Source organism: Rhopalosiphum maidis, chromosome 3 (assembly GCF_003676215.2).
Source record: "Rhopalosiphum maidis isolate BTI-1 chromosome 3, ASM367621v3, whole genome shotgun sequence".
Classification (NCBI taxonomy): Eukaryota; Metazoa; Arthropoda; class Insecta; order Hemiptera; family Aphididae; genus Rhopalosiphum; species Rhopalosiphum maidis.
The window spans coordinates 11362604-11390245 of record NC_040879.1 but is presented as its reverse complement, the minus strand read 5'-3'; the positions used below and the strand labels follow the sequence as shown (position 1 = coordinate 11390245).

General features: G+C 32.8%; 1 protein-coding gene across 2 annotated transcripts; it reads left to right on the top strand.

The window, feature by feature from the left end:
• Nucleotides 1-27642, top strand: LOC113559949. Of its 2 annotated transcripts, XM_026965744.1 has the most exons (12): nt 1-336; nt 13548-13745; nt 15141-15271; nt 16103-16338; nt 19247-20665; nt 20757-20869; nt 20944-21087; nt 21545-21829; nt 23242-24588; nt 25180-25479; nt 26263-26466; nt 27176-27642. In XM_026965744.1, the coding sequence occupies exons 1-12, from the start codon at nt 156-158 to the stop codon at nt 27328-27330; spliced, it is 4713 nt and encodes a 1570-aa protein (XP_026821545.1). In that variant the 5' UTR covers nt 1-155; the 3' UTR covers nt 27331-27642. The 2 variants fall into 2 exon arrangements, with proteins under 2 accessions (XP_026821545.1, XP_026821546.1); XM_026965745.1 differs by lacking the exon at nt 26263-26466.

Sequence of the window (27642 nt, the reverse complement as noted above, 5' to 3'; positions counted from 1 at the left end):
AGTCACCTTTTTTTTCTAGTTTCATTTTTACGAGTACTCCGCGATTTCCGCGATCATTATTTTTTTTTCTCATGACATATTACTTATCTCTCTTGCTCGTCGCGAAATACTTTAATTCTTTTATTTTTATTCCGGGCTTTTACTAAGGCCATTTTATGGCTTACATTACGTTAGTTCCGCATCAAGCCTACAACGTGATGGCGTCCATGGCAAGTTTATTTATAATTCTTGCAGTTACTAACCATATACAGGCGGCGAAGCCGATTTACGATGTACCCGACACGTTTCCGCAGACAAAAACTGCAGAGGCTCAGCATCAGCTCCCGAATCTAGAAGGTAAACAATTATAATTTTTATTGTTATAAAATATTTATAGATATTATTTTTTGTGCATGTATATTTTTATTTATCGTTAAGACTTAATTATTACTTTATTTTTCCATTACCGATGTTATTATTTAATTTTGTTTTATTACATTTTTAAACATTACGATTTTATTTTATACTTTATTAATTTGCTTTTAATTTTTAAATTTTTTTCTACTGTGATTGTTATAAAAACTGCATAAGTACTTTATACAATCTATAATGTTTCACAATTTTACTCCAATAATAATAAAAAATAATAATAATGGTAAATTGGTAATAAAATTATATATATGAAATATGCATTAGGATATTTTAGCTTTTATATATAGACATGCAGGTGATTTAATTTTAAGCTTATATTATTTTTGAAATGCTGAGATATTATTTTAGATATATTAATGTGTATAATTTATACATTTTCAAAATATTGTTATCATATGTGTCAGTACTTTGAATTAATTAAAATAATAAAAAAAAACCTTAAAAAAAAAAAAAATAATAACCGATCTCGCTTAAAAGAATGTTAGCACTGTTTGTTTCTCTTTCTGGCCCGTGCGCACTATAAACATTAACGCAGAATCATTTTTTTTTTTTATCTTTTTGAGTAATCTTAGAGTAAAATCACCCATTACAAAAATGAAATAATATATTTTGGAGGGTATGACATATCGATTTGTTTAAATATTGTTTCAAAAACCTCATTTAAATGTACAACGTTATTTTTTTATTAAGAAAGTCGAGTATACAAAATCAAAAATCAATAAAATATAAAACCGATATGACTTTCCCTCAAAAATATTAAACCTTCTATAATTTTTGTAATAGGTGATTTTACTTTGACAGAAAATAAATATTGCGCTAACATCCTCTTAAATATAAAATGCGTAAATGTTTATTTATTTTTTATTAACACTTTAGCGCGCAAATATATATTGTTTTTACATTGATCTATCCAATATTGTCGTATTTTTATACATCACTTCATAAAAATAAATTCGATAAAAAACATTTTATTTCACTCGTTTCGTACTAAAATTTCTGACCTAGTCTAATGTAATATAATATTATTATACACATTGATATAGATAATATCAGTTGTACGCGGACCAGTCTTTATTTCTTAATAATTCAGCGCGTAATATTATCGTTAATTTAATAAGGTTTTTTTTATTATTATAAATTGCTTTTTTTCTTGATAATATCTTGTATTTTTGCTTACGCTGAGACTGCGTAATGTTCAAATGTGGTCACCTCGTACAAAACTTATAAAATAACGGAAAAAGTCTTCAAAAAATATAACAGATTATACTAAATTAAGACATATTAAATTTATAGAAAAATATGCCTACAAAACAAATTAAAATCATAACAACAGGTTATTATAGTATTAAATTCATCGCGGATGACGTGCAAATATGGCACGTATCTCATAAAATGACGACTAGCTATTCGTCGTAGTTATACGTGTTTGAATAATGTTGGTTATATCGGTCATCGTCTATGTTTTGGACGTTTTGGTTACATAGCCGCGTTTGAAAATCGATAAAACATTTTTATATTAATATAGGATTAAGCACATTAATTATGATTATCATTACGGCGTATACATTAGCGTTATAAATTATAATCATTATGATGTAATATGTAACAGAAAATAATTATACATGATCTATTTATAATTATTTTATATACATGTATATTCCTTCACAATTGCTTTTGATATTTACAGTTTTTACATGATTTAAATTTTTAATCTATTTAATATTATATTGTCGTTTTATCGATTTGTAAGTTAAGACGTTACTATACGCGTGATGGATTAATAATATCACGTGGGTATATTCTTCAGCTTATTAATTATTATAAACAACTTACGCTTAGGTGCATTTGTTTTTCGACCAAAAAGAAAACTGGATAATCACGCCGTGACCAATGAAACGTGTTTTATTTTGTTCGTGAATTTTTCCTCTGAAAAATAAAAGTTATACCATTTCATTTATCGTTTCTCTAATTATATTATTAAAAAAAGAAACTTACTTAACATTTTATATCACACGTCCTAAATCATACAGATAATGTATAAACACATTTTCCTGGTAGATCTAGGTATAATGTATCGCAAAATAATTAGATGCAATTATATTATATATACCAGCAATATAGTTATATACTTTTGTATAATTATAATAATTAAACCAATCATAAGTATAATTGATTATTTAAATTGATATAATTTACATAACTTTTTTTATTTTTGTGCAGTATATTATTTTTTTTTCTTTTACTAATAATTCATAATCAGAAAAATTATTACCCAATAATATTTTATAAAATTATTTATTATATAGGCATAATTATTTTTCTATCACTGCTATATTTCTGTTTTGTAATTTGTAATAGTACCACATTAAAACAACAGACAACTATTTGACATTGATCATTATATTATATTCATTATTTACGTAAATACAGTAAAACAACGTTTTCAAATTCGCGTGGAAATGGATCAAGCCTTTTATTTTTTAGAGGAAAAACATCGCGTAAGGTTAGAATGTTTTATTTAATGTCTATATTGTAATACGAAACATTTTATCAATTTTACCTATTGCAAACCAAATAGACATTTTTTAATTTTATCAAAATAATGTCTATTTGAATGCGCATAAATCAAAATATACGAATTGTGACTTGATGTGAATTATTTTAACGAGTGAACGTTTTTTGCACTCATTTTGCAATATTTGCTCGATATAATGCGTTTGCGTACGGCATTTGATGACATTATATTATTATATGTATAAATTTAGTCAAAGCAATGTCGATGACCATAAAGCAGAAAGTAAGTATTTTATTATATTATATTATCTTTATTATTTTTTCATAGAAAATACACTGGTAGAATATCGATACGACAGTAGCATTTAAACAATAATAATATAAATTGCGACGAGTACCTACCTATACACAACCTACAAAATAGTATCGTATAAAATATATATAATATAATATCGTATCTTTTATTCGTCTATGGTCTATTTATTTATACATAATATACGGACTCACGAGTAATTGATATCACACGTGTAATTATTATTATTTATATACATTTGTTAATAATCTTTATGTATTCGAATAACTTATATTATATTGTTAGCTATGAGATATCGAAGTTCTACCGCAGTAAAAATTAATTAGCAATAATTACCTATACTACCTTTAATATAGTAATACTTAGAATAATAATATTACATAAACATTTAATATTATGTATGTCCCGTAACAAATATACACGCAAGCAGTACGACCGTTATGCCAATAACCGTTCCATATCGTAGTAATATAAATAGATATACACCTACCTGACCTACCTACAGCCTAAATACATTATCCACGTGACAATTAATAAAAAACGACCATTGATATGTAATTCGACACTTCACCGCGTTTAATAACGCATAAAAAACTTGATGATTTCTTTACTAAAATTATAATTTTATTAATGTCATTGTTAGATCCTGTCGTAATGGTAATAAACAATTATGGTAATGATATGTTGTATCGATGGTTCGCTAACGATACGGCTGGTGTTTAATATCCCTTTGATGTTCGTCAATACATCGACGACTTCGCGAGCCGAGCACTCACGAATGATACAGTAACACCGTACACACTTGAGCATTACAGTTATATTACGGCGTTACATTACACCTAAATGCTCCGGTGTGTACCCGCCTTTACAATTCGAACGCACGTGTTTAGTATAATATATCCATAGCCACCACGCGCAATTCGTGAAACAGTATATACCTACTTAGCACTTACCTATAATTTAGACGCGCTCGCCCATTATAATATTTCTTTGGCTCTTCGCGTTCATTATCAATACGTCGATTATACTTATTATCGAACGAAATACACGCAGTGCCTACATTTTTTACTCGTACCGGACCCTTGTCCGCTCGCAGTTATTATTGCAAATTCGTGTTTCTCGCCTCACATAATAACATATAGGTTCTTATACTATGTATGCACGTTTCGGACAAATTTGTTTAAACATCTGTCCTCGGGCCAATGTCGGTTTCCGGCGATCGCCGTCTGGTTTAAAAAAAAACGCTCGATCTATACCGCTCGTGCAGTATACCGCGTACTATATACGTACGAGTGGCGCCCGCGAAAATGTATGATAATAATATATACCATTACAATGTTTACTGTTTTCGTTACTTTTTTTCTCACCACGTCGTCTCTGCCTCGTCGTGCGCGCGGCGCAACCACCCGCACGATCTCATATAGTTATATCGTAATATTATTATCATTGTTGCTCACAACATTATTATCGTTGTGCGGTGCAGTTACCGTTTGAGCGTGGGCGAGAGGAGGAGGGAGGGGAGAGAGTCCATTGAGAGAAAGACGGCGGCGTGTTACTACAATACCGTCGGAGAACGCGGCTGGCGTGCTTGCGGTGTCCGGTGTGTTTGGTATGTGGCGCGGCGGCAACTGTCAAGGTCGCGGTGAGAGAATCGTTCTCTCTTTCCTTGTTTATATACACTACTATTATATTTATATATCACGTGCGCGTGTGTGTGTTCGTGAGCTCGTTTGTATAGATGAACGTGCGCGCGTGTGTGTGTGCGTGTGTGTGAGTGTGTGTGCGAACAATCATTAATGAACCGACCACCCGTGACACCCCCCTTTCGCGCGCATTCCTCCTCATCATCAATGAATTTACAACCGTCGCCAATGCACACGATCAAAACAAAAACAAACGTCGCGTTCGTGTGCTAACCCTCTCTGCAGTCTCACTCTCTTTTCACAATATCCGCGAGTGCCTAGGTACCTGTAAACATTTCGTTTAAGAGGCCGCAAGCCCGCAACACCCGCATGTGTTGTCTTCGTCGTACGAGTACGTAACATGGCAAATTTATGCTCAGCAGATCGAATGAATCGACCCATCATGAAACTTGATGGTAAGAACATTATCTGTGTTTGTATGCATTGGTTTTTTACGATTATTAAGTTTTCAAGTGAGCTTTGAGCATTTTTAATCTACGCGATGTCATACACGCATAACTTGCTAAAAAAAAAAAAAAAATTGAATTGTCGTAAAAACATTGGCGCGATTACAAAATATTCGTTTTCTACGTGTATATTTATTATTATAGAAAAGTATTTTCAACGCACTCCGTGTACAGATGTCGCGATGGCGTTTTCGTGTGAGCGACGCGCCTTATACGGTTATACGTATAGGGTACCTAGTACTTACCTACAGAATTTTCCTTCAGCTGTTTGCAGACGACAGTCGTCGATGTCTCTCGTTCTTTCGTGTCCGATTTTCAGAACCGACATAAATAACAATGATTTTTGTTGTTGTCCAGCAATACCGGACGACGACGAGTCTCGACGGAGGGCGGTGTTTTTTTTTTTTACATCTCTTACTCTCTTTTACACATTCAGACTCTCTCGTTTCGGGTGACTGCCACTGCGGCGGCGGGCGAACGATTCGAACGAACGCTGTACGCTCGCTATACCGTACATCATGTTATTATTATTATTATTATTATTATTGTATACACATAACAATAATAATTACACACACATGTAGAGGTAATCACGTACGCGCACGCGCGTGCATGAGTTTCTGTGCGTGTGTATGTGTGTGCACACAAATAATGTACGTTCTCATGGTTTGCTCGTGTTGTTCGTCTGCTGTGCGTGATGGTATTTAGAAAAATTTAGTAAAAAAAAAAAAAATCTCCCTAGGTCGTACATATACATACTATTATAATACAGTACATATAGTGATAATCGCCGTGTAACACGGTCAAAGGGGTAGACGGGTCGGAGACAACGGCGTTAAGGTCCACCGACGGTAGTGTTTCCACCGTTTCCGGTGCATATTATTTTCAGTACAACAATAATAATATGACGCCGCTGTTTGTGTAACGTTGAAACAACGTGTATACGTAGGTGCGCTATAGTAAATTAGGTATATCATCTGCAGTTGTTTCATTATTATTACCTGTTACAATTTACAAATGTTATAAACTTATAACTGAAGTGTATTTATTTATATATTACTAATTACTAGGGCTGTGGATTTCTAGTGTTAAATTAAACAATTTAAAATATTTTACGCTTGATAGCCTTGTATATTTTTTTGAATTATATTATTCTTTACTATACTCCGGTGTAGTGAATTTATTCTTACTTTTTAGGGAATTAATTAAGTTTTTTGGAATTTTTAGTGAAATTTTAGGTTTTTAATACATTGAATTCACAGCCTTTCACACTGGCTTTCTACATCTTTTTATTTATACAATATAAATGTTACGATTATCACCACGGTACACGCCACCCAATAACAATAAATGGATTTTGTTTTAATCTCGTATTTTTGTTCGATATGATTTGTACGAAGTTCGTTTACCTATTGGCTATTAAACATATTTTTATAAATTGTCCATATCAGTTTATAAATTAAATTTCGTCGAACTAAACGTTTTACGTCTTACGCGACATTTCCTCGCATATTGCATGATCAAAATCTAATAATAATTATAGTTTTCTGAGATCACTGAACTTATAGAAACATAAATCTTTGCGACTGTCTATGTACTGCAAATAATTATTCTATGCAATCAATTAATGTGTTCCACCTGAGAACTAAGATAGGCAAACTCGAAATTTAATTCCGATTCTTTATTTCAAGGAGTGCGCCGAATCATTATTCTGGATAATTCATTGTATTACCACAAAATAAATTAAATTCGTTTATTCTGCGCTATTAATTTATTGATTTGTTTATCTATTTCGTATTATCAAGGCCTATTGTTCTCGGTTCGTTAAGACAGCGACCTACGTATTTATAGCCCGACAAAACCCCATAGACCCGTAGACACACGATTTTACGTTGTTAAAAATGTAATTTCCAAGTTCTTTTTCCGGCCGGCAGTGACTAGCAAACGAAAAACGTGTAGATACATATCACCTATACGTTAATACGTTCTGACAATATACGTAGCGTGGTAGAATGGTAGATACGCGTATCACTACGGACGCGCACACACAGCCGCAGATGAGGTAGCTGACCTAGACCCATCGCCGCTGTTGACGGTTTCGGTTTTCGTAATAATATAATAATATGAGTTTTGCATACGTGCGTACTATATTTTATTATTTTCGTACATCAATATCTATATGACATATACAATTCGTGTATAGGATTTACGAAATGTGTGTATTCGTGAATAAAAAACAAAGCGCCGACGCCGGAAATACGGTTCCGGTTTTGCCGCGTTGCCCAGTGTTTTTATCGCGGATTAATATCGGCCGTGTACATAATGTAATTAACGCCGCCGTCGAGTCCGTACCATAGTTATCTGAATTCGTGCGCATGCGTACCCAAGCGCATAGGTACGTGTTTTACGTATCATACCTAAGTATATTATATTTTTGTACTATTATTGCATTATTGTCAATATCATAGCGTGAAAAGCGAACATAATAATACTATAACAGTCAAATATTGGTTTTATTATTATTCATTTTAACCATTTCACCGTTGTCGTATTGGTATGACGTGTCGTGTGTACGCGCGCGCTCTTCGCCGTCATAATACTATAATAGTAATATGTTGGACGTCGGTAACTCGTTGCTGGAGTCTAAATTAAACTTGAAAAGTTGAAACATATACCTACAATACAACAAGTACAATACTTATACTTTTATAATCAATTGGGTGTACCGTGTCCGAAAAAGCTCAGGCTTATCTGTACGTAAACTATATTATGCGTCACGGGCATTCGAATGTTTTGATGAACAACTCATATAGACCTAACTGTAACATTATTTCTGCTATTAAAACTTACATAAATTGTCACTAGGGCTTGGTAGTTGTAGGAGTTATACAACGCACATATTGCTTTATATACTCTTGATTTATAGTAGACCAAGCTTTTACAATTTGAACTGTACGATGGTATAAGCTTAAAAATCGAAAATTTAAAATTCATATTTTGTATATTTCGACAATTTTATGGTAAAAGTATTTACTTCTCTGATTTTGTACGCGTAATATAATAAGCATATTTAATATTTTCTAAAAAAATTATTTTTACCTCTTAATCTATGCATTTGAAATAATATTGAATATAAAACTCAATATTATTTTATGTACGTATTTATTGTCATTGCAGCCGACAACGGTACGATGTGCATTACTTAATCTAATCGCACTAATATACCGAAATCTATTTATTGTTTTTGGTAAATTTGTTGTACACTATATTGACATGTATTTTTTCCTAATTTTGAATAATTTTTTTTCAAATTTAACATTTTTTCATTAATATTTTACAATTGTTTGTGATTTTTTTCACTACACCAAACTAAACTAACTTAACTATTTCATAAACCCCAATGATTATTTGAGAATGTCATATATTACCTACATACATTAAAGAACGCTCCAAGTCTAACGCGGTCGGGGTCAAGGTAATGACGACGTCTGTATTAATTATTATGTGCTATTTTTCTATAAAATTAATCCAGACTCGTTCATTAACTTTACCAATAGCTACATCAGAACTGAATTATACCGTAAATTGACTTTTGGGCCGTTATACACTTGACATCTGACTTGAATTTAAACTTACACACTTATTACGGTAACCTTGTACTCGTCTGCGATGAGATACCTTTTATAAAATATATACGCGATCAGTAGATCGAGTTTCCAGATATTTTAGTCAGAAATGTTGTTGTATGATAATATAATATTGTCCAAAGTAATAATTATTCGTATCGAGGTTAATGTCTTTGGCGGTCGAACTGTTTGCTGCGTGTGTTCTCTCCTACCCACCACCCCCTCGTGGGTTTCACAGCCGTCTATCTCACACTAACCCACGTCGTTCACCGTACTGTATTGCGATGTCTGTGCGGCCGTATTACTATAGTGTTCAATTTTAGACGACATGTCCAGACTTCAGAGACTTGGCGTCAAGCCGACCCGCCGGCTGCTCGGTAACGTGACGTTCCGGGCGGAAGAACAGCCGCCGATTAGCACCACACGGTCAGAGCACTCACGTGCGCCCGGCGCGGGCGTCGCCGGCGAGTCGCGGTGCCCCAAGAGCGGAGACGTCCGCGCGTGAGTCGATTCGCCCAATTCATTTACGTCGTATTTTTGCTTTTTATTGCCGATCGTCAGCTGCTGTGATGTCGATCGTACAAATGCCGTTTGTATTATTTATAATGATTGTATTTTCTATTTACGTATTTTAATTATTATTATTGTTTATAATATTGTCTATTGTCTTACACTAGTTTAAGTCGTATATATGCGTATATTCACTTATAAGAATTAAGTCTATTTCGTATTTTAAAAATATTATTATTTTTTTTTTTCGTTTCTCGAGTGAGTTTTTCTTTTGTCAACAATGGTATAGTACCTATACCTATAGTTACATACGAATTTATAGTATAATATTTTTGAAGGCCAGTGCCGGATTTCTAGGACTCGGAAGGTTGCACGTCGCAACTCTTGACAAGTTTAACATAAAAGTATTAAAATAATTTCTTTAAATGATTTTTTTCTCTATCACTATATATCATTGAGAATTCTTAATAATTTCGCCGCTTCACAAAAGGTTTAGAAAATGAGGCCACTCACAAAAACTCATTCTTCGAGCTAGGACCTGATGCACCACTGCTAAATCCGGCGCTGGCGAAGTGCCTATGATTGTTAATTTTACTGTTAAACGAATATATTTTATATTATATAGATAGATGTACTTATAGTGTTAATACGTTGATTATAATAAACGAATTATTTTTAATATTAAGAAATCCGTTTTACATTCGTAATATTAACTATTTCCAGACCACTGTCTACTGTCAACACATTAACAAAAATACCTACCCTGTACATATATTACTACGGATTAATTAATTGATATAAACCTAAACCTGCACATAAACAGAGCAAGGACTAAGCAATATGGATATACAGAATGTCCCACGGAGATCTGTCAAATGAAAAAAAATAATAACTTTTATTCTAATCAATATTTATAAAAATTTTTTTTAAATATAATTCATAGACACTTGCACTACATTTTTAGTATACATTTTTTATTTTTTAACACCAAAAATAAAAAACTTAAAAATTGATAAAAAAAATTTCCAAAATATTCAAAATAGCCAATTTGGAAATCTGATTTTAAAAAAAATTTAGATGGTAAAAACATTTATTTAAATCAAGACAATCAAGTGGTTGATTTTTTACAACTTTTTTAAATATAAATATTTTTGTTAAGTAAACTACGATTTAGTTTATGTTATAGAAACATTATAATTTCAAAAAATATAAAATTATTTTATAATTATTTTATATGAACATTTTTAATTAGGTGCATGTTAAAATTTAACTATTTTTTTTTTTATTGTACTACGTAAACTTATAACCTATAGGACATTCAAATTGATCTCTAGTTTAAGTGTTTATAAATTTTTAAGTTATCGTATTCTCTATACTCCGTAGAAGTGTTTCCCAATTTCTTTTACTCGCGGAACTTTTGCAGGAGCTTGAACGTTTTGCGGAACCCTCACATAATTTTTGGAGCTAGTCTATGTTAGAATTATAATTCAAATCAAAAATATTATTAATTTATTTATATTTTCCTAAATTTCTTACCTTGGCGCCAGCTGAGGGAACCCTTAGGTTCCACGGAACACCAGTTGGGAAACACTGCTATATAGTCTATATATGAGGCGAAAACACAAGATACTAAAACAGGGATGGTATACATTTTTCTAATGTGATACTATGACAAAAATTGCATGATTTTTGTTTCTTGCGCGCCATATTAAATTATAAAAATATTATATAAATATATAAATAAGAAAACATTTGAAAAAAATGTGTTAATTTAAATGGATTTATTCTATTATTTCTGTTAGTAAACAAATACAATATTTAGTATAAGTAATACTTGTATTTAAAATTACACTTAAGTATTCATTAATTTGATGTGATTTTTTTTTGTTATACATTTGAGGCTAATTCTTTTATATTCGGTTTATAATTCGTTAATTTTAAAGATGTATATGCGGCACTGCATTCATCCGTTAGTCGGTTTCTTAAGTAGTTTTGATGAAATCTATTTCTGAAAATATCGACTCTCATGAAAAAGTTGAAGGAACAGCCTCAAATTTAATTTTCTAAAATATGTAAACGATAATGAAAATGTATTTACATTATTGTATCATTATATTAATTATTAAAAATAAAATATAATATTTTACACTAGCGCATCAGAGAAATTTATCTTTCTGGCTCAAGCTATGTTTCCGCGTACAACAGTACAGCAGCATATATAGTAAATTGACCGAGAGACTAGGATTGCACGACGGACGAATACTCACCGTTCTCTACCACCTCAATCCCTGACGGCTGCGAATCACCTACTTAGTAGGCACCTGTTGATTTATTATGATGCATTGAGGTCAATATATACAGTGTCACATTTTATTGTAGTGATTGCGATAAAAAATCTTGTGTTCGGTTACATTTCGTGTCACACTAGCATTCACTACGAATATAAAATAGTTTAAGTCGCGGAGAGGTGAATTTTGACGGGGGCTCTTGGTGAATTCACTATAGTTGTGTTGTAACTCAATGTTTTTGCTTTCATTCATTTTCACGAACTTTATTTACGTACCAAACAACAGACACAATAACAGCATAAGATATTTAAAAAAACAATACGTCATAAAAATTACGTATAAGAGGTAGATAAAAATGATATTATTATTTATTGTGATAGCCAATGTTTTGTGTAGTGCAGTGTGAATAAAAACATGATAGTCAATCAAGATATTTGCAACTAAAAACTTGACTAGATTTGAATGGCTACTTTTGTTGCCATTTTATTTATGATCTCCATAGCAAAATTAACCCAACGATTACATCTGTGATCGTTATATTTTCGATGTAGATATTGCTAGCCTTTGAACCGGGTATGCTATCCGGGAAGTCCGACGGTGTCGATTTAGGTTAGAAGCATCGCGAGTGATGGGTGGCCTCGGTGGTTCCGGATAACATCTGTAGTCGGTCCGCTCGTGACTCGGACTTTACACGATCGAGAGACCCTACTTACTTTTCTAAAGTATAAAGAAAAATACAACACATTGTTACACTTTTTTTTTAATTCAGGCGTCCCTAATGTCCTACCTATCTAACAAGTAGTCCATGCCAAAACGATCGGTCATTCGTGTGCCAGCTATAGGTTCCTATGACGTCGCTCACTTCAACTGCACATAATACCCTCACATATGTACCGATATATTTGTGTTTCTTCCTCCTGATATACCTGTCGTTGAGTATGTGCAATAAATATCCAAACCTGTTGTCTGTACTAAACGACACCACTATGTATAGCAAAATACAATATACTGTACAGTTGACATGCGAGCACCGACGTCCGGTAACAATATAATGATTTAGGGCTGTCGGTTCAGCTGAGATGTGCAAATAATGGGTGAGAATTGAATACAACTACGAAACGAGAAGCACGCGAGTGGTTCGGGGCCGGCCCGGGTCCGGGAACACTAGCCCTGAACACTCGCGAAACCTTTGCGTCTAACCGTATGCACTTTTGTCGGTGGCGGGACATCACGGCCGCGGTGGTTGAAATATGATTGCAACTACCGGTAATCAAAATAGGGAGTGAAATACAATAACTATAGTATAAATGGTTATAGAAAAATTATAGTATAATTTGTTGTTTAAAAAGGTAGGTATGATCGAGTACCTAACCTACAGGTATTGTAACGCAGTAATATTTTTAACAGTGCTGCGATGACGAGGCCACTCGTTAGAATCGTTGAATAAAAATGTAGACGAATTAACCAAGTCAAAAAGTAATGCGTGACCTAACTTCCACTGTACCAGGTCCCTTTCGGAAGTCTCGATTAAAAAAATCTAGCGTAATTAGACCGACGCCCGTATGACAACGATTCACCGCTGTCATAATAATTTCTATAAGTACATTATAAATACCTATCGCCTAATTATCGTCTCGCTTAGACGTCTATGTATGCAAGTGCAATAACAATATTGTTTGTACAAACAGTATAATATCCTTAAATTTAATGTGGTATTCGTATTCTTGTGTGTATAGATATCATGAATGGATTCGATGAACTCTGTCCACCGTTAGGATTGTCGACTGAACGATTTAATGTGCAGGTGATGGGCAGTCATTCGCCGCCAATAGGCGGATGTGCCTCTATGCAAACAGTCCGTCACGATATTATACCAGCGTTTAATTTGTGGCTCGGCAATGTCCAAAATGGCGGTGGAAGTTGCGACGAAACGGGTATGTATAATGAATTATTTTATTGTTACAGTAGAATGCTGCGTTCGCGACTCCAGAAAGCTCTCCTCGTCTAAAAACGTGTGTTTACTAAATATATAGTCGGCATCTCTCTTATATAATGAAATACACGCGCAATTACTTATTAATATCACCGCAACTTGTATAGATGATCACGTCCGTTATGAAAGTAGTTTCCGAAAATACAACTAAGCACCTACTTTCTTTCTTTTTCGTGATTTCGGCCTTCAACCATGTCCATGTCAAACCATGTCGTTTAACAGATTTGCCTCCAAATTTCTCTATTAATTGTTAACTCTTTCCAATCCATCCCTGGTCTCACTTTCTGTATATCAACTTTGATCCTATCTGTCCAGCGTAGTCTCGATCTTTTAAGTAGTCGTTTTCCTTGTGGTACATTCACCTGTACTGTTTTTATCAATGATCCTGTTTTTCGCCAAGACCACTTAAATCTTCTTTTGATGATATCTTCTTTTATGTTTGGCTTTTATACAATTCCTGAATTTCATTGTTTTTACGTATTCTCCATTAACTTGTAGATTCGTATTTACATGCCCCATAAATTGTCCTCAGTACTTTTCTTTCAAATACTAATAGAGAATTTTGATCTATTTTGCTTAAGTTCCAAGTTTTACAACAGGCTTGATAACTGTCTGATGTATTTGGGACTTCAGGTTTCTGGAAATTAATCTGGATCTTAGTAACTTTGTCAGGCAAATATTTATTTCCAGCTTGTATTCTCACTTTTATTTTCATCTCTATTTCATTCTTCTGTGTTATTGGTACGCCAAAGTATTTGAACTGTTGTACACTTCTGTTGTCTTTCATTTCCTTGGTATCTCTTTTGGCCATATTAAACATACTAGACGGTGTACGTATTTAGATAGACTAGCTGCTCCCGTTTTGAGTAGCTCTCCGGTAATCCCATCTTTACCAGGTGACTTGTGGTATTTTAGGGCTTTTATGTGGTTCGAAATTTCCTCCACATTAGTTCAGGAAATTTTTCTCTATTTGGTTCTTTGTTCTCAAAATGGAATGGATTAATGGGTTCCATGCAGTTCCTACACAAAATACAAATTTGACATAGATATTGTATGTAAAATGTCCATGTGTATGTGTAAGTAAACGTTCTCATTATCAGTGTAACGAGGTACATTTTTACCACCAATTGACTTATAAATCCTCAAATAATACATATATACAATTCTCAAGCGCATTTTATTATAATATAATAATATACAATTATGCTGGTATAATAGTAGAAATACCCAAACACTATAATATTAGAAAAAAAGTCCAATAAAAATAAAGTATATTAGTCATAGGTACTATTAAATTCATTACACTCATGTATTTGTTTTGTTCTCATACTTTCAGATATGGACCACTACATGTTTGAGTGTTTATCAAAACATCCATTCATAGAGGACAACGATATTAAAGGGTGGTTTGTTACATTATACGACCGAACTGCGAAATGGACCGGGCAGAAAGACTACAAATGTGGTGTGAGTATATTATGTTTACGTATACCTTACAGGTTCGATTAATAAATTAGGTCAGTAGAATTATGCATACAAACGACAACGCGATTTCTTATACATGCGCCTGTTATTTGTACGCGGATGGTTGGTGATAATACACAATATACGTTTACATAGATAATTCTAAAATATTTCACACTTTCAAAGATCAATATGTTCACGTTAAAAACTAAATTAAAAACCATAAATAGGTCTAATGGGCTCGTCTGATTCTCATTGTAAATTCGTAAAATTAAATACTACTAGTCTTCAATAACTCTACCTAAAATGTTCTTCCTTAAACTTTACTGAACTTTAATAAATTTAGACATCTAATTAAATTATTAAGACCCTCGTGATGTATAAAACAAACACTCAAACTACTTTATTTGAGAGTGAACGTTTACATTATACAATATATATATATTTTTATAATTAATAAATGTATGCGTTATGTTAAATATATGATGTCTAATAATCAACTAATTTTTAGGGAACACTATTCGCTTATTAATTTAGCCTTTAAAAAAGAAATATTTAACGTGAAAAATGAAAATACTCCAATTACTATAAATCATGTAATTGATCATTATTCGTCTTTATCATTATACTTATATCACTCACCATTTAACTAACGCTAAATCTTATACTACAATGCAAACTGTTGTAACTTGTAATCCTAAACATAATGAAGTTAATGATTGGGGATAGGGATTGGGTCTCGATGTGCTTGTATTTATTATGTATATATATATTGTACGTTACGATGGTTAATCTATTTATATATTTTTATATATTTTTCTTTACTTACTGCAGTTGTACTCAATGATCCTTGAAGACCCACCGACAATCAAACTGGTAATTAGTGCGAACCGTACGTGTGAGGGTTTGTCACAGATAATGGAAAATGACGTTCATACAGTGTCAGAGGGATTGCGACATTTTCATGATGGATCTGTAGCTCTTCTTTTAACTAAAGATTGGCCACATCCTTTTTCTTCGTCAGATGTCTGGAGAAAAAAGCGGTCAGCGTTAAAAGACGATGTATACAGGTATGTGTCGTTGTAACCACGCAAAAATATATTAAAACATCGATTCAGTTATTGATATCTGATCAATAATTATTTTTTTATCTGGTCTTTTTATATAAATATATCTATAGCTACTTCATAGTTAACATATTATATCATATTAGGTTCCAAATTTGGCGTTAGCATCTGCACAGTGCACAATGCCCGATTTAATAAAAATTATGTACAATTATTCAGCCAATTTTGCTACAACGTTTTCGGAATTTGCTAGGATCTTTTTGGATTTTTCTAAGACCCTTATTGTTGTTTCTAGGGGAGGTTCCAAAAATTAGCACCAGCATTGAACCACTTTCTTACTCCTTAAAAAAAAAATTGCTAATTAATTTAGTGATATTGATAGTGCCTCTGTCACTTCGTTCGGTCTATAGTACTAATAATTTTTTCCATTTAGAGTTTGTGGTCAGTAAAAGTAATAAAGTAATCTTTTCTAGTTTTTATTCAATTTTTACTGATTTATTCTTTAAATAGTAATCAAATTTTTAACCGAAGGGTTTTTTATGTATTGAGATGAATCTACCTACCTCTAGTTGTATCAGATTTTTTTTATAATTATGTAAATATAAGCAATAGTCTATATTATTATCCATGTTATGGTTTTACTTATATCCTATTAAAACCCTTTATAAATTCCATTTGAATATTTTATATATACCAAATTAATAACCCAATAATCTTAACACTTCACAGGTACATAGTTACTTCAATGCACAATTATTTATTTACATGTTGTTTGATACATTTATATTATTGAACGTGACTTACCTATTAAGTTTTATATTACGTTTTAGTTATTATGCATTGAATTAATAATGTAAGCAATTATTTATAGTAGAACCTAGATAAGTCGAAATAAATGTGCTTCCCTATCAAAAACTTCAATAAAACGAAAGAAAAACTATATAGATAACTTGAACATTTTGTGTTTCAAACATAGATGGATAACGACGGGTAATTGTTTTACTATTCTAGGGCCTTGTGACGAGACTATTTAACTTTTTTTCCAATTTTTTTTTACAAGTTTGTATCAAATAAACTTGTCATTTCAATTATAAATATCATAGATTAAGTTAAATTATAAAAAATATTATATATATATATTATATATTACATGGTTAGTATTTAAATAGTTTAATTAAAATAAAACAATTTATATACGAATCGATTATTTAACACATGAGTGAAGCCGTGTTATTAAGTTATTATATGGCATATGCATATAAATTAAATCTAAAATTATAGGGTCACAGTTTGAGCTTACCTCACCGCTAAAAACACTCTATTACTTATTAGTGCGACCCTTGCTTGAATATTGTTCAATTTTTTTTACATATTTACTATTAATTTATAAAATATTTGTACAGTTTTTGAATTGGTTGGATCATGTTGCTTCTTGGATATGAATTCATATATTATTATTATTTTTATCGACTTAAAATGTATTGTATTATTTTACGCTTGTGTGATTACAGATAAAAAAAGTTTATCGTTTAAACGTGACTGTGCCTATATATATATAAAAAAAAATAATAATAATGAAAAAACACATTCCGCTGCAGTATCCTATTTTGTATTTATTAATTTAGATATTCCCAAACATTATATTCACAATAATAACTTATTTTAAACTTTATTATTTTATTGTTATTATTATATTATTATCCATTTAATTAAAATCCTTATTTGGTGATTACCGATTTTGGGGTTCTATTTGAATATTGGCTGCTCTTTAGACTGCAGTTAGGCAGTTCAATATTTAATCATTTCAATTTTGTTGAGTGCATATTTACCGATGATGATGCAAAATTTGGAACGTTTTTTAACATTGTTACTTTCGGTACTGCCGTCAATTTGAGCTCAAAAGACGATAAGTTTTGACAAAATTAAAGTTAGTTTAAGATGTCTGATCTTGATTCTGAAAAAAATTCTAAACTCGGCAGAAAATTGTCTATTGATCGTACAGAATACTTTGTAACAACTAAATCTTATATCCTAACAAAGTGGTAATAAAAATTTGAAAATATGATTTAAATCATAATATTAAATTTAAAATTAAAATTAAAACCCGAATGTTTCGTACGATCTACAGTCATTTTTCTGTTGAATTTAAATATTTTTTCAGAATTAAGATCAGACAACGTTAACTAACTTTAATTTTGTCAAATCAATAAGTAAGTTGTCGTAAAATTCGTATAGTGAATTTTTATTGTTATCGAATAATTGACATGTGCATGCGCGTACGAGGGTGGCAACCGTCGGTGACTCTAGCCGGTACCTGCATTGAATTTCACTTACACTAATAATCATTTACAACTAACACATAGATCTCGGGCGGCTAAGACATGGTAATGAATTGCCTAAATGTTGTCCCTTAAATAATAATCGTAGCGAGGCCCCTTAAATAAGGAATCCATAATATTGTCTCCTCTCTTCTTAGGTACATCACTGATCATATTATATACCATTATAATACATATTAAATTTGATATTATACTGATTTAAACCTTGATATAACTTATAAATAAAAATCGTGACAATCATTATTAATTACGATTATCAACCTTTTTATCGTTCGCCATTACAGTGATGTAATAATCTTCGCTAATTAATTATTACTATTGACTATTTCTACGATTAATTGATCAAATGTGTAAATAATTTTACGTAAAAAATGATCTATTATTGGATATAGGAGGAGGTAGAAAGAATAGAGGTAGAATGAATTATTATTTATTATTTGAGATTTTACGTTCTAATCAATACTAAAACGGTATAATTCTCAAACCCATTGTAGACCATAATATTTTATAATATTAATAAAAAAATCATTATCTGCTTAATGCAAAAAAGTGAAAGTTCTTGTATTATTTAGGTTTCCAGATTGGTCACAAGGGTCATGGTTAGATTTACAAGTAGATGGAAGTATAATACGCTATGATACTGCCTTCCACGAAAAAGAAGATATTGATTACGAAGAAGATAGTGACTATGGAAAAGACGAGGATGCAGACATTTCTGGTAGTGAACTATACATGCAAAGGTCACAACGATATAATCCTGTTGGAATTAGTGGCAGAAATCGACGATCCATTCCAAATATGAATGGTGTAAAAATGTTAAGAACCCGGATTACCACTATTCAAAACAACACACGGGACAAATTTTGGTTAAAACATCAATTATTAAACGATATGCAGAACTTAGATTTATTTAATTTTCGACGAGAACATAGTAGTGCGTTATCTGAAAAACAAAAATCTTTTTTAGAAATCCTTACAAAACTTTTGACAATATCAGTTGAATCCCCCCCTGATCTATTTAGGTATGAAGACTACACTACTAAAAAGACTCCGGAAAATACAACCGTGGATATGAACGATAACTCTTTAAAAATTCCCTTAAATCTTAATCGTTTTCGATCTAAAAGAGATATTATGAACGAACCCGAAACAGCCAACGAAGAAACGAAATTGCGGAAGAAAAGATGTTTTGGAAACGCAGCAACAACTACAACAGCTCCGTATAGGGACCTGGATTTTGAAAATCCACCCAAAGCGGGGGATCCGTTCGAATTATTTGACAAAACTAATAAATACTTTGGAACAACGCGTAGCCCTGACAACCGAAGTATTAAGAAAAGAATGTCTACGAATAAATACTTGGATTTATTTAATTTTCAACGAAAACGCCGTAGCGCATTACCTGAAAAACAAAAATCTTTTTTAAATCTTTTTGTTGAATTTCTGCCAGTATTAGTTGAATCCCCCCCTGATCTTTTTGGGTTTGGATACTACACTACTAAAAAGACTCCGGTAAGTACAACCACGAATGTAAATGATCAATCTTTAAAAACTCCCTTAGATCTTAATCGTTTTCGATATAAAAGAGATCTTATATACCCCGAGGGCACTGTTGAAGACCAGACAGATTACCGAGCCCTTAATCTGCCAGGTGGCTACCGAATAGAATCCCGACTATCCCGCCCTACTATGTTTGAAAAAAAACAGTTAGACCCTATCTCAGAATCAGCTACAGCAGATAGTCACTTTCAAAATATTCAGTCAAACTCTATAAATGGTCAGAGAAATATTTTGAAAGTAAATAAACGCATGAGACGCAGTTCTACACAGCATAGTCAACAACAGCGCGCAACGACAAAATTCACATGGCGCTGTATCATGCCTGTTGATAATGATGAAAAACAACTTAATAGTCATCAAGTTGGAGCCAAATTCCTTACTTATGGTGGCCGTATTATGGAAAAAACTGCAGAGAATGACAATCATCAACAGTGAGTTAAAATTGTTAACTATTATAAAACTGAAAAATTTATAAACTATGACTATTATATAATAAGCGAGCATATTATATTGTTTTAATAGCAACGAACCAAAGTCAGATACATTATTTGACATTAAAGAGGATTCGAAAATGTCGTATGGGTGCTTGTGGTTAGTGCCTAGAGGACCAAACATTATAGAATTTTCTATAATAGGTGAGCTTTTATTGGAAACAAATAAAATAATCATTGAAAAAAAAATAATAAAAATGTTATTTTAAATTTTTCAGGAACAGGATTGCCTGATAAATATCAGGACATAAAGAGTTTTGCACGACAGCTTTGCACGGAAAAAAAGCCAGTTGACAAAGATAGTAATGTGAGAAATATGAAAAAGCTTCATCCACGCCGCCATTCGTGGATCACCGAAACACGTGAGTATACTTTTTGACAATGCAATTCATAGAAACTGGCATACCAGTAACTAGTTTATAAGTCTCTAGTTAATATTTAGTGGGAGAATTAAAAAGACATATGTCTATGTTGATAAAGGGTTTGGGTTAGAATACTAGAAATTTAATAAATTTAATCATATTAGATCCATTAATTGTTATTAAATGTACTTTTACTTTATAAATACTGCAATAAGTACCTAATTATATTGTTACATGTAATTCTTATTGAGATTTAAAATAAATTCGTTCTGTTTGTCTCATGATTCTTCGTGCAATTATATTTAATTTTTAACTAACCTTAAAAAATCTTAAATTTTTATGCGTTGTAATTTGAAGTATAATATTAGAGGTACTTATTATTAATAAAGGTTAATAAACTTTGATAATACGAATCTTACCTAAGAAAATTGTTTCTTAAATGATTAAAAATCCATAGGAGCCGATGAAGGGAAACGTGTGGCTGTTGGGTGTCCCATACCTCTTGGTACAGTGTTTTATGGTGAGATCCCAGCTCCGCCACCACCTTCTACGATTACAAACAACTCACAGCCCGCACCACCGCGACTTTGTGTCAGGTTAATATCTTCTGCCGATGACTGTACGAATGGACAAGCAGGACCAATTGATCAGATGAAATATACTGTATCAGAATGCGTCGAGCGAGACTCCTCAACTGGGACTTTCCCACAAATAGTGGCTACAGAACAAACAATTTTTGAAGGTTAGCTTATTATTATTATTTATTTTGTATCAGTAATTGGTATTCTAACTAAGAAATAGAATTGTTATAATTTGCGTGATTATAACATATCTCAAATACAATTAATTAAGTAATTAATTTCCAAAAACAAATAAATAATTCTTGCACCTTAACAATTTATTTTGCCTATCAAAATACTATTGACAATTACTCAATGATTCGAATTGTTCTGAAACAAATATATAAACTACCTGTAATCATATAAAATCTCAAATATTAATAAATATTAAATCTTAAATGTATTAATAATATAAACGAAATAACAATATGTACTATTTTTATTATATTGAAAATTGATTTTCGTATATAAATATGAAATATAACGGAAAAACCAAGAAAATTTCACAAAAAATTTAAACTCGCAATTATCATATAAAATATATGATTTAATTTTATACTCAATTCGTAAGTAACCCAAATGTATAGTTCACTACTCTCGTGTAATTCTAAAAAGAAATCTGATTGAAATAATTATCTATGTGACTGGCATATTTAAGAAGATTAGTTAATAATTAATATGTATTCGTATATCTACCTATAGTATTTTGTATTGCGCCTAGTGTATAATGAATTCCATACATGACATTATCAATTAAAACTTGTGTACATTTTTCCTGAAAGTGCGTTCTAATTTGAAGTATCATTTTCCAAAATACTTTATTTTCAACGAAAATTCAATTATTTCACACAATCTTCCGAAATAGATCACAAGGATAAGGCATTAAATGTGATCGCTAAAAAATTAAATTTAGAATATTTTAATCATTTTTAAAATTTGATTAATCCAATACGAGTATGTCGAAAGACAGGTAACAAAATTTCGACTAGGCACTTGCCTTTTTGCGAGATGCGTGAAAATTACTAAACGCGGTGACCGACTACGGCGTTTTTTACAAACATGATGGGGTCAAGAGCATTTGGTCTGGCTGTACTTGTAGAGTTGTAGTAAGAAATTGGCACGCACGCGCACTTGGAAAAAATTTGAACCACCGCTCACAGAGCGTATAAAAATGTTGTAATTACATTTTGGACGACGGCGGCCGATGTGTATTTGCGTGATTAGAAAAAACAAACAAAATATATACACACAAAAACAAAACATCAATTCTACAAAAAAAAAAAAAAAATCACTCTTAACTACTGACTCGCGAATTACTGTAGGTGACGCGTTAGACGCCAGTGGCGTTGGTTGCACGTTATCGACTGCCTGCCTCTGTTCCGTATTAGGTCATTGTCATAACATGTTAAACCAGTTAATCGTATTTCTAGAAGTATATATGTAATAATTTAATAATATTTTTTTGTAATTTCGTGTATGTTATATTTGAATGTGTGTATTATTATCACGCATTTATGGTGATAACTATTAACAGCGTCCAGAGGTTATGCTGTCGGTGGAAGTTGGCGGAGGAATAAACGCCACTCAGCTTCTGCAGATACGTTGACCACTGTCTCAACTGTGGCCACTACACCGACATCATCCAATACGTCAATGTTGCCAGGTCACAGCATTTCGACTGGATCCACAGCTACCTCCTCGACTGCAACGACTTCATCCTCTATTACCCCCGGTAGCAGTAAAGGCAGCCAAAATGCCGTAGACATTACTACTGTAGATCCTACGACTTTTAATACTACTACTACTACTACCACTGCTACCGCCTTCTCGACAGATACGTCGTCTACTTTACTACTATCTTCGCCGCAACAGACGACTTCTCCCGAACGACAATTACCATTATTTTTGACGTCGTCTATTTCCACTACTACTACTACGACTACTACTACTACTCCTCCTCCTCCTCTTAATGATTTTACTTCGACGTCCACTGTTACTACAACCACAACTCACTACCCAGGTACTGATTATAATTACCGTCAACAGCAACAGTGGCAGCAACAACACTCACAACCGAATCACAACAATAATGATTACTATAACCAGGGACGACAACAACATTATCCCCCACCACCGCCTGGCAGCACCGGTATAGATCATAATTACTATTATCTACAGCGACAGCAGCAACAGTGGCAGCATCAACACCCGCAGACGCAACTGTATTGGTCGTCTCAACAACATGATAATGGCGCTAACGACTATGGTAACGGTTATCAGCAGCAGATAACGAACGGCGGCGCACACAGGACGGGTGATTATTACTATCGGCAGCAACAACAAAATTACTACAACCATCAGTACGACAACGGTCGCCAACAACAAACGCCACAGCCTCGTAATACGTCACTTATGGTACAACATCCAATCGGTGGTGGTTGGAACGTGCACGGTGATCGACCGCTGTACATAAGCAGTGGTGGTGGTGGTGGTGATAACAACCGAGAAATACCAGTTGCTCGGAACAGCTCAGCCAGTGTCAGTAGTAGTAATAATGGTGGTTGGGCGACACCGGAACAACAGCACTGGTGGTATCAACAACAGCAACAACGACAGCAAGAACAACAAAAGCAGTACCAGCAATGGCAGCAGCAAAACAATCGGGGTCTGGGTGGAATTTTGTCGCTGCCGCCCGTACCACTGCCGCCACTGCATGTAGAACAAGGTCCTGTCACTGTTTCGATGCCTACATCACCGCCACTCCATCTGCGTCGACCGCAAAAACCACCAGATCACTACTTCCTGCCAACGCTGACTACCAAGACCACTATTAATCATCCACACCGTTTGCGTCCTAAGTCCGAAAGCCGATATTATGAAGGTATACTGCGATTGCTGGACTATAATACTGTCGACGAGCCACTCGTTTGGGCCATAATCACCACATGAAGCACCACTAGCAACACCACATTATCACAAACATAGCATGGTTTTTGCTTTTGTGTTTGACTGTAAATCTAATTTTAAGTCACCTTCTTGCACTACAAGCCAACACCATCACCATTAAATGTATTTTTTTATACACAACGTATTTACCAACACAGACATCGTTACATTTTATTACACTATAAACCTATTAATTCAATGAAATGTTTTTAAATCAAACGATGGTTGGTTTTAAAACCCAAATAACAATTTTTAATGGTAATTTATGAATTATTTAAGATCATCATAATTTGAGCTTACGTGTCGATAGTATGATCGAAAACCATACCATTGGATTAGATTCTAATTATTAGAAATACATGTTATTGTTTCACTTAGATTACTTATGCAACATACATTTAATTGTTTTGAATAATACTTTATTAAAATAATAGAAAATATTTATATGCGTATTTTTGTAATCACCTAATTACAGAATATAGTAAATTAGTATTTTGTGTTAATCGATTGCGTGTTTTCTGTGCAGAACGTGAATACAAATGCCTCGGCCAATGGACTGAACCACAGCAACATATATACCAGGAGCCTACTCAGAAACCAATTATGCTGACATACATGTACGTAAAGCGTTTGAATCCGACCAACAACGGAGCGGACCAGTTTGAATGTTTTGTTGGAACAATAATACCCAACGACAAAGGAGCAAATCCTGAAACCACCACTACACTCATGTTGACGGAAGCTGGTAGTAGAACCTTGTGTAGTCGCCGATCGGACCCATACCAATCTGGCATGAAGTTGGTTGGAACCAAAATGAACAAAGAAGGTAATAAAATAAAAATATCGCAATTTTAGTTGTCGATTTAAAAATTGTATATTTGTGTAGGTTCTATCGTTAATTCTTTCTTAAGGGGCCTCGCTACGGTTATTATTTAAGGGACAGCATTTAAGCAATTCATTACCATGTCTTAGCCGCCCGAGATCTATGTGTTAGTTGTAAATGATTATTAGTGTAAGTGAAATTCAATGCCGGTACCGGCTGGAGTCACCGACGGTCGCCACTTTCGTTGGTGCATGTTCATGTCAAGACTCGATAACAATAAAAATTCACTATATGAATTTTACGACAACTTACTTATTGATTTGAGAAAATTAATGTTAGTTAACGTTGTCTGATCTTAATTCTGAAAAAATATTTAAATTCAGCAGAAAAATGACTGTCGATCGTACGAAACATTCGGGTTTTAATTTTAAATTTAATATTATGATTTGAAAAATCTATATTTTTAAGTTTTTATTACCACTAATTAGAATATGAGATTTAATTGTTACAATGTATTCCGAACGATATATAAACAAATTTCTGCGGAGTTCAGAATTTTTTTCAGAATCAAGATCAGACATCTTAAACTAACTTTAATTTTGTCAAAACTTTACGTCTTTTGAGCTCAAATTAACGACAGTAGCGAGGCTCCTTATACAATTTTCTAATTTCCCGCTTTGGAAATAATTATTCATTGTTCCTTCCGTTTTGTTGTGCTCAATCCACTACTGCGTATTACAGTATTGCAATAATACTCCATTTAAAATTGTTTGGGATAAAAATCAGGTGCTTGCAAGAGATCTGATCAACCAGCACAAGACACCGCTGGCGGTTCGTGGTATCCTCTTAAACCACAGCCAATTTCTCCATCTATTCCCGCTGCAGAAAGCAGTGGAGGCACATGGTACGCTGCGCCCCCTGTTCCTGTGATCGCACAAAGTTCGACCACTATGAAGCCTATCCTCACAGGCAGGCATACCGGTGGTAATGGTTAGTATTAAGGCTGTTGAAAGCGAACCATTTTTAAGGGGTCGTATTTAGACAATATTCGATATCCATCGGAGTTATGTGTAACTGTGTGTGTTGGGACTGATCATTAGTGTACGTGAATTCCCCGAACATTTTATGTAATTAATGATAAACTAAGGCTAAGATTCTTGGAAATCAGTAACGTACATACGCGCAGTCGCACGTCACTAAATTTTGCGATAAAAAAGTTTTTACATGAAAATCCCAAAAAGAGAAAGAAACCTACATAACCTAGAAAAGAGAATAAGGAATTCAAATATGTTTTCAAAATTAATATCGGACTTTTGTTACTGGGTAAATTTTTTTTTCGATTATTGGTCTAAATGCACGAAAAACGACGAAAAAACGACCCGCTTTCAACAGCCTTAATTTTAAAAAATATTGACTGGAAATCACTTAGGCATTATACTTATATTGTAGGTTATAATATTTTAACAATACAGTTAAGAGAAAATTGGCACTATTTGCACTCTAATTAACGATAACTGGCAACAATTTCTTAGTTTCTTGAATCATTGTGGTCAATTTACATATTGTTTTTATCGAACGCCATATGTGCATACATTTTAGGTTCAACATTTTTAATTTTCAATCAACAAGAAACATTATTTACAACAATTTTAAATACTAACTGTTTCCTTTTACTACAAACGTTGTTTTTTTTTTGCAGGAGCTTCATTCACATCACGCCAGAACGAACGTCGTCCACCTCCTAAAACCAACAATAGCATCCGAACCGTACCCGATAAGAAGATCATCATACTTTTAGCATTCATTCTGTTTTCTGAGCATTTAAATAATATAGGGCGTCGCTATTTCAATTAGATCATCTGATCAACCATACACAAATTATATTTACAATAGTTAATAACAATAAAAATAGTAATAAGTAATAGTAAAATCTCAAACACGATTAATACACTATCTAGGCCCGGTTCAACTCAAACTCATTTAATCAATATATTTAATTATATTATACTCATTAAACTCATACATTATGAAATAATAGCTTTATAAAGCCACCATCGTAAAAGAATTTAAAAAAAAACTCTTATTTTTTTTTTATGTTAAGTTAAGTTAACATGAATGTAAATAGCCATTGTTGGCATATTACATAATTTTTTATCAGCTTTTTAA